General features: G+C 37.3%; 1 protein-coding gene across 2 annotated transcripts in view; it reads left to right on the top strand.

Moving 5' to 3' along the window:
* Positions 1-12599, top strand: part of atg5 (ATG5 autophagy related 5 homolog (S. cerevisiae)) — a 33908-nt gene extending 21309 nt beyond the window's left edge. Inside the window, exons 8-9 of one of the 2 annotated variants that reach the window (XR_008532045.1) lie at positions 10909-11108; positions 11291-12599. Coding sequence is in view for 1 of the 2 variants with exons in the window: in XM_054621745.1 (XP_054477720.1) it covers positions 10909-11045 (137 nt within the window). In the remaining variant the exon portion in view is untranslated. Of the gene's footprint in view, positions 1-10908 lie in introns of both variants that reach the window. The other variant, XM_054621745.1, reaches the window with a different exon arrangement.
* The last annotated feature ends 357 nt before the right edge of the window (positions 12600-12956 follow it).

The following is a 12956-nucleotide window of genomic DNA, read 5'->3' as shown; positions in this document are numbered from 1 at the left end:
TGCCTCTTTGATCCTCTATCTCTCTCTCAGGTGTAGTCTTGGACTTCTTCCCTGTCTGCCGTAGACGTCTTTCATGTTCTTTGACGTTTTAAATCTCTGCTCTCCTCCCTCCCAGAGGAGTCTGCCCGCCCGCCGCCCGCCCGGCTGGCTGATCAAGGTGAAAGTGGCCCTTTTGTCTCTGGTCGTTTGTTTGGTTTCCACCTCTTCCTTCGGCTGGTAGATGAGTCGGGTGATAGCCGGAGATTATGGCGGCGTGTTTGGATTAGAGAGACCCGGGACGTGTGTTCAGGGAGGGGGGGTTTGCTCGTCGTATTGTTCCAGAGTTCAGAGGACTTTTACCCTAAGATATAACAAAAAAAAGAAAATCTGGGGTGCTCCACTCCACTGATCTTTCAAACATCAAATAACAAAAGTTTTTTCATGCTATCCCCTCCTCTGTTATGTCTGGGAGAGGATTGGTGTTGACCCCCTTTGGGACCTCACCAAAGCAAACAAATGCGGGACGGCCTGAATTAAGGGGGAAGAAAAACGGGGATTCCCAAATCATTCTGAAGACATGGCTCCAAAAATAAAAGTCTGAGTAGTTTGTGGGGTGGTGAAACAAACCCCAAAACATCATGTTACCCTAAGCGCCGGTCAACTTCTCATTTGTTTTGAGCTGTTTCATGTGAGCCAGGTGTGTCATTGAGCAAGGTTTTGGCATGGAATCCTGCAGAAATCATGAACCTGAAGGGCGTCTCTGCCCACACATGACGTAGGTGTGCTGACTGCCAATTCTCGTAAGCAAAGCGTCTTTTGTTTCTCTTCTCAGGTTTTAATCGGGGGTGAGCCAAATCATGAAAAAAAACATGCAATGGTTATTGTCTGGGAATAATCTAGAGGAAAACCCCCGCCCCATCATCACCACCCCTACTCACACACAACCACACCTGAACCCTCCCACCTTTTTTGGGTGACAACAAATCTTATCCCCTATCTCAATCACATTTGTGGTATGTTCTACTCATTCAGGCTGCATCGGGAGCCAATATGACTTGTGCCAGTCAAATGAGCGGCTCACTTCAGAGACCCAGAGGGGGGGGAGTGTCGGTTTTAGTGGCGGCTTTGATGCAGCAGATAGTGGCTTGTGTTTTTTTTTCATGTGCGCAGCCATGTGAGATGTTCACCAGACAAGGGGGAATTTAGCAACCCTCAGAAGGCCTTCATCTGTTGTTTGAGCAGAGATCTTGTGCTTTCTAATTCTATCAGAGCAAAAAAAGGGGCTGCAAAAACTGTGAGCGTTTCGGTCGAATTCAGGGAGGCGTTGAGGTAAAGATTTCTACTCCTCCGGACTCTTCAAAATCAGTGGGAAGTTTGGAAAAACATGTTGAAATCCTCACCAACACTGTGATACTTATATATTTGTAATTGTGTGTAATTACGGTTTGATAAAATAGTTTGTGTGAATCAAGAAATTGCTGATTTCTTTCTCTTTTTACTTGAGAACTTTTTGTCAAAAGGTCAAAGGTTTTGCAGAAAACACTTCTGAAACTTGAGTATCTTGTTGCACTAGTATCAAAACATTTTTTTCACAGTATTCGGCCCTAGTTTCAGGATGTACAGACAGAAGAAGCAATAGTAGTATTACATTGTGAAGAAACAGAAATACAATATTAGGTAAATTATAATATCAAATATTATGTGTACATAAATTCAGAGAAATTAGAAGAAATTTCACAAATGAGTGCTCTCCAGCCGTAAAATACACTGATGATTAAAAAGTAATGGTGCACCTCTACTTTTGTCTTTCTCTCACACATACTATAATTAACAAGTTTCAATTTGATTAGACCTTGTACACTGACCGTCAGTACAGGAAGTGGGTTTTTCTGCATCTGCAGTTGTTACTGTATCTACAGAGTCTCACTTCACACAAAGGAAATATTTACTGCTGCTTTTTTATGTTTTCCATTGTATTTAGTTTCATATCTATGGGGGGGGCGTGGACACGTTTGTGCAGGGGCATCCACAAAATAGGAAAGTTTGAATGCAGTTTTCAAGAAATAGTAACATTGGTTTGGTGTGAGCGTGCTAAATATCAATGTTTGCAAAATTTGAGCTGCAAAATGTTGCTGAAATACACTTTGGAGCAGCTCGGCTCACATCTCTTGCATCTCTTGGTTTTCAATTTACTAATTATTTGTTCTTTAGAAAGCAAAATAACCAAATATTCCTCTCAAATTAAAGGATTTGTTTCTTTGCATCCCTGTTTTATATGATTGTAATTCAATATATTTGGAGTTTTGGACTGTTGGTTGGACAAAAGAATGAATTTGAAGATGAAGGACTCTGAGAAATTAAAATTTTGATGACTGATTAATTGATTTATCAAAAGAACTACTCCGTAAATAAATAAATTATGAAAATAATCGGTGCTTAAACAGTTTTTCTCTCTCAAATTGCCAACCACCAGTCAGTTATTCAGTATTTTTATTTGTTTCTGACCGGCTGCCAGTCGAGTAGTCAGACTGAGTGTTTGTCTCTGAGGAGATTTCAGCGTTGTGGTCGTCCTAAATAGCGGTTGGCTTCGCTCGACTGACAAAACATGTCGACTTGGCCGGCGGTCGTGTACTGCTCAACCACAGGGCGTGTGTGTGTGTGTGTGTGTGTGTGTGTGTGTGTGTGTGTGTGTGTGTGTGTGTGTGTCAGCGGACATTTATATTCAAATGCAGGCTGCTGATTTGCAAAGCAAGCATGTTATTAAGCATTTGATTGTGGTTTCAGAGGAACTGGCTCCCTGTCTGGTCTGATTTGTCATTCAAATATGCCAAACCTATTAAAGGAAAAGTACTTTTTTCTCGTTAAAGTTCATAAGTAGGTTTAAACAGTGAAATCTCAAAATTACTTTGGGCTTTTTCCACTGGCAGGTCAAAGGTAACAGTATTGCAGTAATAACATAATCAAAGATGATGCTTTAAAAGCTCTGCCAATGGTTTGAAATGGAATCTTGATGGTTTAAAGCAGACTGTATTATATTTGCATAATATATTTATACTTTCTTTTGCTAACATTAGATATTTACACAGCTAATAGACATATAATTAGCATTAATTAGTTAGTTAGCCGACTTTAATTAGGAAAACATCTCAAACAAAGTCAATACCCATTGTACCGATGTGTGTTTGAAAAATGACAATTTATTGTCAGAACAGTTTGGAAAATATGTGGCTTTCTTCTTTGGTGACTTTTTCTTTACTTTTCTGATCACAACGGAGCATTAACTTAAACAAATATATGAAAATAAGAACTTGAAAACACAGTCAGCAGTTGTGAGATTTGAATCGTGAGAGACACACACTTCTACAATACAAGGACATTTGTGGGTGAAACAACAGGATTTTTAAGCAATCTCGCAATGTATTGCTCTAAACAATAGAGACTGCGTGTTTATTTAACACGCAGTCATTTTTATTCTTGGAAACCAAATAATGGAAATATTTACCCGAAACGGATCTCTCCCAGATATAGTTGTTGTGTTCATTGACTGTTTGTTGGCTTCAAATTCCGTTGTTCCTGGTGTTAATGAATCACAGAACTGAGCCTTAGTCAAACTGGGAAATCACCTCTGTTACATTATATTCCTGTATGAGATCCCTCACTATGATTAATCTGCTGATGGCTGTTGTACCTGTACTATTGTGTAAAGTTTTCCCTTTATGGGCATGAAACAAGAAGTTAGTGTTCCCATTTTTTCCAATTGTCTGTCATCGGTGGATTTACCCCGAGAAGAGGAGACGAGCGTTCATTGTGCTCACACTATTAAAGGGGTAGTATTTGTATGTCCATAAACTTTGGGGACTTCCAAAAGACGGATTAAAGTTGTCAAAATTGTAGCAGAAGCCATCCAATATATTATGACTTTTATTCCTACGTTTTGTGTGTTTCGTTAACGTTTACGTTTAGTTTCCAAACCGAAGGCTGAAAAAAACTCTTATGCCATCAACAGACAGTCTTACTTTGAGTAGTGCTCCTAATTACAAGTAAACTGAACTTGATGTGTATAATTGGTGTTAAATGTATTAAAAGAAGTACAGTACTGTAGTAGAATATCTTGTAGATCAGTTCTAAGAGAGTTTAAAAAGCTGATTGCAGCTCCCAGAGTTTCTGTTGACTTTTGTTGCCTTCAGGTCACGTCAGAAACGTCGGAATTAAGACAATGTATCAGCTGACAAAGTGGTTTAATGGAGTGTGAGGGAGTCAAATGTTTGTCTTTAAAATACCAGTGTGTTGCATTTCTGTGGATCTATTAGAAGAAATGGAATATGATATTCTCAACTATGTTTTCAAAAGTGTTTAATTGCTTGAAACTAAGTTTTCGTCACCGGCTAGCTTTTTACGTTACCTGAAGGTTGACGAAGTTCTCCGACAAACTTGCAAAACCGTGGAACCTCCAGCGGCCTTAAGTTGCTCCTAAAGTCGTTTTATTATGGTATGGAAGGCCTCTTACCGCTGTCTTGGAAAGGAAGTAGTGAGTTGAGGGGGTTATCAGTTGGCTGCAATCTGCAACCTCACCACTAGATGACACCGTACCCTACACACTGTCCCTTTAACATTACTGAAGCAACTCTTGTTTCCATCTGATAACATAAAAAAAATACCTTCTGTCTGCCTTGTTTTTGTGAAAAAAAAACTAATATTTGTTCTCTTCTTTGTTAAATTTTAAGCTTAACAAGTCTCAGCTGTGTGTGGTCATTGTGGGAATTCATACCGACGATGACTATCAAAATACGATAAATCCTGCAGTCACGACCCAGACAAACTTTATCTGCCACAGTTATTCCCTCCTCATGAGCCTGAACATGTGTGTGTCTAATGTGATGATTAATAGATATCTGTGTGTGTGTGTGTGTGTGTGTGTGTGTGTGTGTGTGTGTGTGTGTGTGTGTGTGTGTGTGTGTGTGTGTGTGTGTGTGTGTTTAAGGGGGCGTTTCTCGCTGTGAATTTCCCCCATTTCTCATAATGTGACTACATAATGTGAATACGCCTACTCCGCCCACATCTGCCTGCCTGTTGCCAGGCAACCCTGGGGCTAAAGGTTAGAGATGGGTAAGAAACACCACCCAGAGATATAGCGTAGGTGTGTGTGTGTGTGTGTGTGTGTGTGTGTGTGTGTGTGTGTGTGTGTGTGTGTGTGTGTGTGTGTGTGTGTGTGTGTGTGTGTGTGTGTGTGTGTGTGTGTGTGTGTGAGAACCAGAGAAAGTGTGTTCTCATTATTGCTGTCATACTTACAGGATCACACCTTTTACTTTCAGAACCTCTGAACATTTTCTTAAAGTTTTGCACAAGTTGACCACGGTGTTAATCGGCTCATTTAAATTCATCGTCTGTTACACTTTCTAAAGCAGCTTGACTTGCATCTTGTGACAAAAAAATAAGCAAAATACAAATTAAAAGTACACATTTTTAAAGCATTGCTGCGAATCACGAGTAATTAAGTAAAAGTAGTTGTAGATAAACAGCCACGGGCGGCGGCTGTGGCGTAGTGGAGAGCAAGGTAGTTCTCCAATCAGAGGGTTGGTGGTTCGACACCCGTGTGTGAATGATATGTAATATACTACTGACTGTAAGTCGCTTTGGAGAAAAGCGTCTGCTAAATGACTGTAATGTAATGTAAAACTGCTGATGAAGGCTAATTATTTACTGTTTTTAACAATTTTACAAGATTACTTTTAATGTGGCATATTGATTTACACATCTGATTTGCTTTCTCAGCACATTCACATTAAATACCCCCCAAAAAATTCCCCAAACTCTTTTTTTAAAAAATGGAACTTTTAATGAGTATGATTACAATAAGTGGCTAATAATCAACCTTTTTAGTACACTTCACCTACACCAACAGTACAGCACAATACTATAATAATACAATAATAACTTTTATTTGTATAGAAACTTTTAAAAGCAGAGTTTACAGAGTGCTTTGACGGGCAAAGCAAGTCAATAAAACAACAGAAAGCTCAACAGTGAGGCCCAACAAAGCAAGACAAACTAAGATAAGAATCAAACCCTGATAAAACAAGAATAAAATAAGTACCATAAGAACAAACTAAGAAATAAAATAAATAACAAATAAATAAAAAAAATAATTATAACAACAATAGAATAAAGTAGTAAAAAGAGGACATCACATAAAAAGTCAGTCTGTAAAAATGGTTCTTAAAAAGTGATTTAAAGAAGATTCCTGATTCTTAATTTCTCTCTTTCAAAGTGTAACCCTCCTTTTCTTTTTACACTTCAAGTTTATTGCCAAATGCATTTAAACATACGAGACAATTAACACAATGCAATAGTATGAGAAATAATTCATAATACAAATATACAATTTTACAGTAGAGTATGTTAAAATAAGTATTTTATTAAGGTGGTTTCTAATCAGCCTTACTGCACTTTAGATGTTGTCTTAAGGCTGCAAAACACATGAAATACACCCGACGCCCTTCTGTGGAGAGGAAACGGCATCAGTACAGTGATAGAATGATTTTAGCTGCTTCATTTTTTTTCAAGCTTGTGGCTCAGTGGTTTAACGGCTCCACCTAAAACAGTTCACTGTTAAGAATAGATGCAGCAGGGTAAATAAATGAAACTTTTTCTTTTTTCAATCCACCAACAGATAAATATTAATTTATGCATGCTTCTTTTATGTTTTGAATCCTTTTAATTCTTTGTTTTAAGAACAGATTTCCTCCTCTGTTTGTCTGCATGGCCTTCACTTTGCTGTCGTGACCTTAAAAGCCAAAAGGGCGGCAACTAATCACTGAAACCAGGCAACTTTTCACCTCTTGCTTCCACATATACAGCCTGCTTTCACCAAACTTCAGTTATCAATTATAGCTGGTGAAGTAAAAAAGCAGTTTCCTTCTTAATCCTGCAGAAACTCATCTTTTAAATATCTATTTAGCTGTTAAATAATGATACACTTTCTGGTTTGTGGTCAATTCTAGCTGCCCTATATTTGCCCGAATTTACTTTAAAAGCAATTGGTACAACTCATATATATAAATATGTTTTATCCCCACAGCCACCCGTGGAGGCAGCCCACCTCGTACACCCACCTCTGGCCTAAATGTGCACATCTGAAAAGGCCTTTGCTGAACATGTTGTTTCCTGGCATTAGTTTGGTTCACGCTGCTGTTTTGCCAGCCAGTAAGCAGGTGTAGGGTGGAGCCGCTTCTCAGACCGACGGTTAACGCTCTGCCTCAACCGTCCTCCTGATATTACGTGGAACCAAAGTGTCATGTACCCCGTGTGTGTGTTTGTGTGTGTGTGTGTGTGTGTGTGTGTGTGTGTGTGTGTGTGTGTGTGTGTGTGTGTGTGTGTGTGTGTGTGTGTGTGTGTGTGTGTGTGTGTGTGTGTGTGTGTGTGTGTGAGGTCAATAGTGATAGACGGGGAAAAGGCCCGTCACTGTCTGGTTTTTCTCACGCACACTGAACATTCTGATTGTATGCAAAAGTTGTACAATAATTTAATATATTTTAGGTCACAAATATCTGGCAAACAAAAAATTTAAATAAAAAATAAATGTAAGAAAAAATGTAATTAAAATAAATTAAATATTGTACAAAAAGTTGTACTTAAATAAAATATATGTAAGAAATAACAAAATTAAATAAAATATTATATAGAAAAAAATAACTTTAAATAAAATATATGTAAGAAATAACAAAATTAAATAAAATGCGATATAGAAAAAAATAACTTAAATAAAATATATGTAAGAATTTGTTTTTATAAAATAAAATATTACATATAAAATAAAATAAAATAGAAAACATATATAATAAACTCAAACCTAAACTAAATACATAAACAATGATTTTACCACTAAATGAAGACAGCTGCATAAGCTGTTTTCATCTCAGTGATCATGTTTAATACAGTTTCTGTTTTACAGTCGAGCTAAAAAACATTCGTCATCATCCGGCCCGTTTGCTGCAAAACTGCAAATATATTTGTCTCGAAACATGAATCACTCTGGATTTGTCTTTAAACAGGTGTTTCTGTTTTTTATATTAAAGCCAAAAGTAAAATGTAAACACATAAAATCACCATCAGTTTTGTTTAAACAGACAGATTTGCGTTGCAAACAAGTTCCATCTGCACAATTTTTCATAAACAAAATGAGTGAGTAGATTTAATGGCCACTAAAAATGTATATTTATTTATTTTTTATCATATCTTGTCTTATATCTTTATTTAAGGTGTTTTGTAGAAATAAAACTATAAAATAAAACAGTTATGTAAGTTGCTGTAGGTAGGAATTCATATTTAAAGAGCAGTAATAATAGAAAATGGTAATAACCTGTGTTGTTTTTAAATGCATTTGATCTATAACCTGGTTTTTAAATAATTAAATTATCTTGACCCCGGCTGTTAGAGAACTGTTTTCATGTCAACTTCATCCTGAGATACTTTATTATTTAATAATTATTTAATTTATTAATTTATTTAGTTTTCATGTCAACTTCATCCTGAGATACTTTATTATTTAATAATTATTTAATTTATTAATTTATTTAGTTTTCATGTCAACTTCATCCTGAGATACTTTATTATTTAATAATTATTTTATTTATTTATTTATCAAGAGCATGGATGGAGCTCTAAATAACTGTCTGTACACAAACTTACTATTTCAATACATATGTAAAAGAAGATAAATAATACTTTTGAAAACATTCTGAATAGAAAAAAAAGGAAAAGCTTTAAAAAAATACATTATCTTAATTCAAAGCCTTGATTCTGATTATAACATGTTTAAATATGTTGTTATTTTCTTCTGGTGCCAGATTAAACAGGTCAGGTTGAATTCAAATCTTTTATTTTCTTAAACTTTTTGTTTATTCAACTGTTATTTGGGCAGCAGTAGTGGATAAATGATAAAACAGGTCAATTCAAAGGAATATGAATTACAATTAAAAGATTATTACAGCATTTTACAAAGTTAGAGGAGCTGCGCAGAACAAAAAAAGTTGTGAAAATCAATCCTGCAGAGACTAAAACCTCGTTTTGGGGTCATGATCCTACATTTCCCATAATGCAATGTGTCTTCCATTTGACACTCTTCCTGTTCACAGTTCTCGGTGTTCTAAATACATATATCTATAAGTAACGTATATTAAACTCTCTAAACCGCCGGTACTCTCTGCAAATCACAACGACGCCTGAAGGTCGAGAAGGTCGCTGCTCCTAACGAACGATTTGCGGTCGTGGCCTCTCTCAGCGGTGGGCGGGGCCAGTAAACAGGCGACCATCAAAACCAGAGACTCTCTCTCTCACACACACACACACACACACACAACCTGAAACTACAAACTGTCAGAATGAAAGTTAATAATTGGAATCCTGTCAACGACGAAGAAAAAACAATCAACTGTCACTCTGTGCTTCATAACTGAACGATGACATTCACACTGGAACTGTCTCTCTCCCTCCTCTCTCTCTCTCTCTGTTCATCTCTCTCTCTCTCTCTCTCTCTCTCTGTTCATCTCTCTCTCTCTCTCTCTCTCTCTCTCTCTCTCTCTCTCTCTCTCTCTGTTCATCTCTCTCTCTCTCTCTCTCTCTGTTCATCTGTCTCTCTCTCTCTCTCTCTGTTCATCTCTCTCTCTCTCTGTCTCTGTCTCTTCCTCCTCTCTCCTTCCTTTCTCTGTCTTTGTCTCTCTATCCGTCTCTCTCTCTCTCCCACTCTCTCTCTGTCTCTCTCTCTGTCTCTCTCTCTCTCTCTCTCTCTCTGTTCATCTCTCTGTCTCTGTCTCTCTCTTCCTCTCTCTGTCTCCTTCCTCTTCTCTGTCTCTCTGTCTCTTCCTCCTCTCTCCTTCCTTTCTGTCTTTGTCTCTCTATCCGTCTCTCACTCTCTCTCTGTCTCTCTCTCTCATCACTCTCTCTCTGTCTCTCTCTCCATCTCTCTCTCTCTCTGAACTTTTGATTAGTTTTTTCTTTAGTATTTATATATATTTTTTTGTTGCAACAAAACAATAAAACTGTAAACGGTAAAAGTCTCTTTTAAAATTCAGAAAAATTCTCTCTTTCTCTCTCTCTCTCTCTCTCTCTCTCTCTCACCACAGCAGTGGTATTACTGTATCCTCTGATGTGGTCTCTCTCACCTCATGTAACCATCTCTTTTCCTCTTTGCTCTGTCAGTATTTCTCTTTTTATCTTTTCTCTCTTCTGTCTTTTTCTTCTTTCCTCATTTTCCTCCTCTCTCCTTCCCTCCTCTCCTTTACTCCTTTCCTTTTCTTCCTCTGTATTATTCATTCCTTCACGAATCTTAAGTTTCTCGAATCTCCATTTTGTCCTTTTTTAATGTCTCTCTTTAGTTTCCTTTCCTCGTGCTTTTCTGTCTTCTTCTCGTCTTCCTTTCGTCTCCTCTCATGTCCTCCTTTCTTTTTCCTCTGCTGTCTAGTTATTCTCCAATCCTTGCTTCTCTCCCAATGTTTTTTCCTGCTTTTTCTAATATAAATAAAAACTTTTACAGTGTGTAATACTTTTGAATACATACTTTATGTCGTAAGTTACAAAGTGCTTCAAAGTAAAATGTGAAAAAACATTCAAATGTGTTAAAATAATTAGATTAAAATATAGAAGAACAGAAAAGTCCCAGTAATGGAAGAAGAAGCCTCTGGTATCCACATCAGTTGTTTGAATTTTCATAAAACACTTTGTACTTTTTAAAGGAGAAGGGCACTCAGTGAGGGCCAATCCACTTTGTGATCCTTCCACCAACAGTAGTTTTCTTTAATGCTGCTAACAAACAAACCAAACTGAAAAAATAACAATAAAAACTGTTTAAATAAGAAGTAGGCCTTGCAGTAAACGTGTTAAGACATTAAAATGAACTGTCCCTCCTCTCTCTCCCTCTCTCTCTCCATCCAGGTGAGCCCAAGCGTTACCAGGTGGTGATCCACGGCATTGAACCTCTGCTGGAGACGCCTCTGCAGTGGCTCAGCGAACACCTCAGCCACCCCGACAACTTCTTGCACATCTGCGTCATCCCCGTCCCCTCCGACTGAGAGGCCACGCCCCCCTCGCTGTCACCGTGACGACCGACCGGCCCCGGGGCAACTCCGAAAGCGGTAATGCTAAACGGCAGAAAAACTCTGAACTAACGAACTCTCTGACGAGAAGGAGATCTTATTGATAGAAAGATGAACAAAGGATGTGAGGGAGCGATTTAACAAAACCTCCATCTTGTTGTCTATTTATATTTCTACTCCTCCTACCTTCACCTCCTCCACTCCTCCTCCTCTCCACTCAGAAAACTTCTTTACAGGTGGGAAGGATGAACTCCCAAAAGAAAAGAGACATTTCTTTATGTGAAGAGTCTCCATCTCCTCCTCCTCTCCGATCAAACAAACACAGATAGAAGGAGAGGAGGTGAACGGATGCCTCGTTTTCCCATCATGCAACACATCTCCGTCCTTGTCCCGGTCCAAGATAAAGACTGTCCCGTCGACAGGGAGACACGTTTGTTTGGGATTTTGCAGAGAGGCGTATCCTGCTGAAGTTGCCTTAGTTACCACGTTCATGCATTTTCCTTTTTCAAAGAAAAAGTCTGGTAAAGTTTCATCACAGCCTGCAAACGTTATCGTCCAACTCTCCAGGAACTTCACGTGCTTTGTTTTTTTTTACTTTTTACAGTTGATTTCCTGTTGCTTGCATTAACATTTTGCTTCATTTGAGAACGAGTGCTGCTGTTGAGAGAAGATATCAATTTTTTTGTCATTATTATAATTATTTGAAAAGAGAAATGACAAATGTGTCATCGTACGGTACTGTTCCTGAATTAGCATTAAACTGCAGCCAATTTTGTTTACTTTCATTTTTCTTTTCTATCCTCACCTGTAAGATCGAACTTATTCTCATAATTGAAATACACTGAAATGTTCCTTTAATCGCTGCATGCTCAAAACAAATTGATGAGCTAAAAAATGTCATTAAGCTCTTTGTTTAAACTTGTTTTGTTTTGCTGTCCTTGCAGAAAACAGGTGGAGATACAGCATTTTCACAGGGTGTCTTTTGAGACTGAACCAGCTATTAACTAAAACCAAAAGGTGGGGTGGGGGGGTAATGGGAGTAAAAACAAATAAAATAATAAACTCCACACATGTTTTCAATAGCAGGTGTTGATTTCTGTCCACCAAAAAATAGTTGTTTTACAGTCTTTTTTTTGTCAGGTTTGGCTCGAGACTCTTTGTTTGCTGCCAAACTGAAAATGAGCATCTGGTTTTGTTTCATTTTAAGAACTCGGCTCAGATAATGAGACAGCGGGCGCGAATAACATTAAGTCTGCAGGCTGTTGTGTGTGTGTGGGGGGGGGGTACAGTTGTTTAACATGTCCTACTTATGCTTTCATCCTTATGTTGTATTTGGACAAAGTATTCATGACATTTGACAGAACACCATCGAGAGATTACTTGGCAGGAAATTGAAATCGTAACTAATCAAATCATTGTTTTTGTTTTTCTACATCTGTTCATACTGAAATAAAATGAGACTCAATGCATCAACTGGATTTAAGTGTAAGATACTTCCTTTTTTTACACATTCCAGATAATCTTCTGTTACCTTTGAAATATTAATGAGTCAGTTCAACATCTACCTTCACTTTGAAAATGAAAATGTCCACATTATCCCCCCTTTTTACACGCCTACTTACTAGAGAGGTCAATCATTTGACACAAAATATTAATTTGAAATGGATTTGATGGATTTTAACATAATGTTATCGATATTAATTTATTTTTTTAATAAACAAAATATTTAAATTTATTTGAAAATGTATTTATTGCTTTTAAGATTATTTTATTTATTTAAAAATATTTTATTTAAATATTATTTTACAGATTTAAAAAATATTTTATTATTATTTGGATTTAAAAAAAAAATAGTTTATTGAAAAATATATTTGTATTTATTTGAAA

Source organism: Anoplopoma fimbria, chromosome 20, assembly GCF_027596085.1.
Source record: "Anoplopoma fimbria isolate UVic2021 breed Golden Eagle Sablefish chromosome 20, Afim_UVic_2022, whole genome shotgun sequence".
In the NCBI taxonomy this organism is placed as follows: domain Eukaryota; kingdom Metazoa; phylum Chordata; class Actinopteri; order Perciformes; family Anoplopomatidae; genus Anoplopoma; species Anoplopoma fimbria.
Note: the sequence above shows the minus strand (reverse complement) of the source record. Positions and strands in the feature narration are given on the sequence as shown.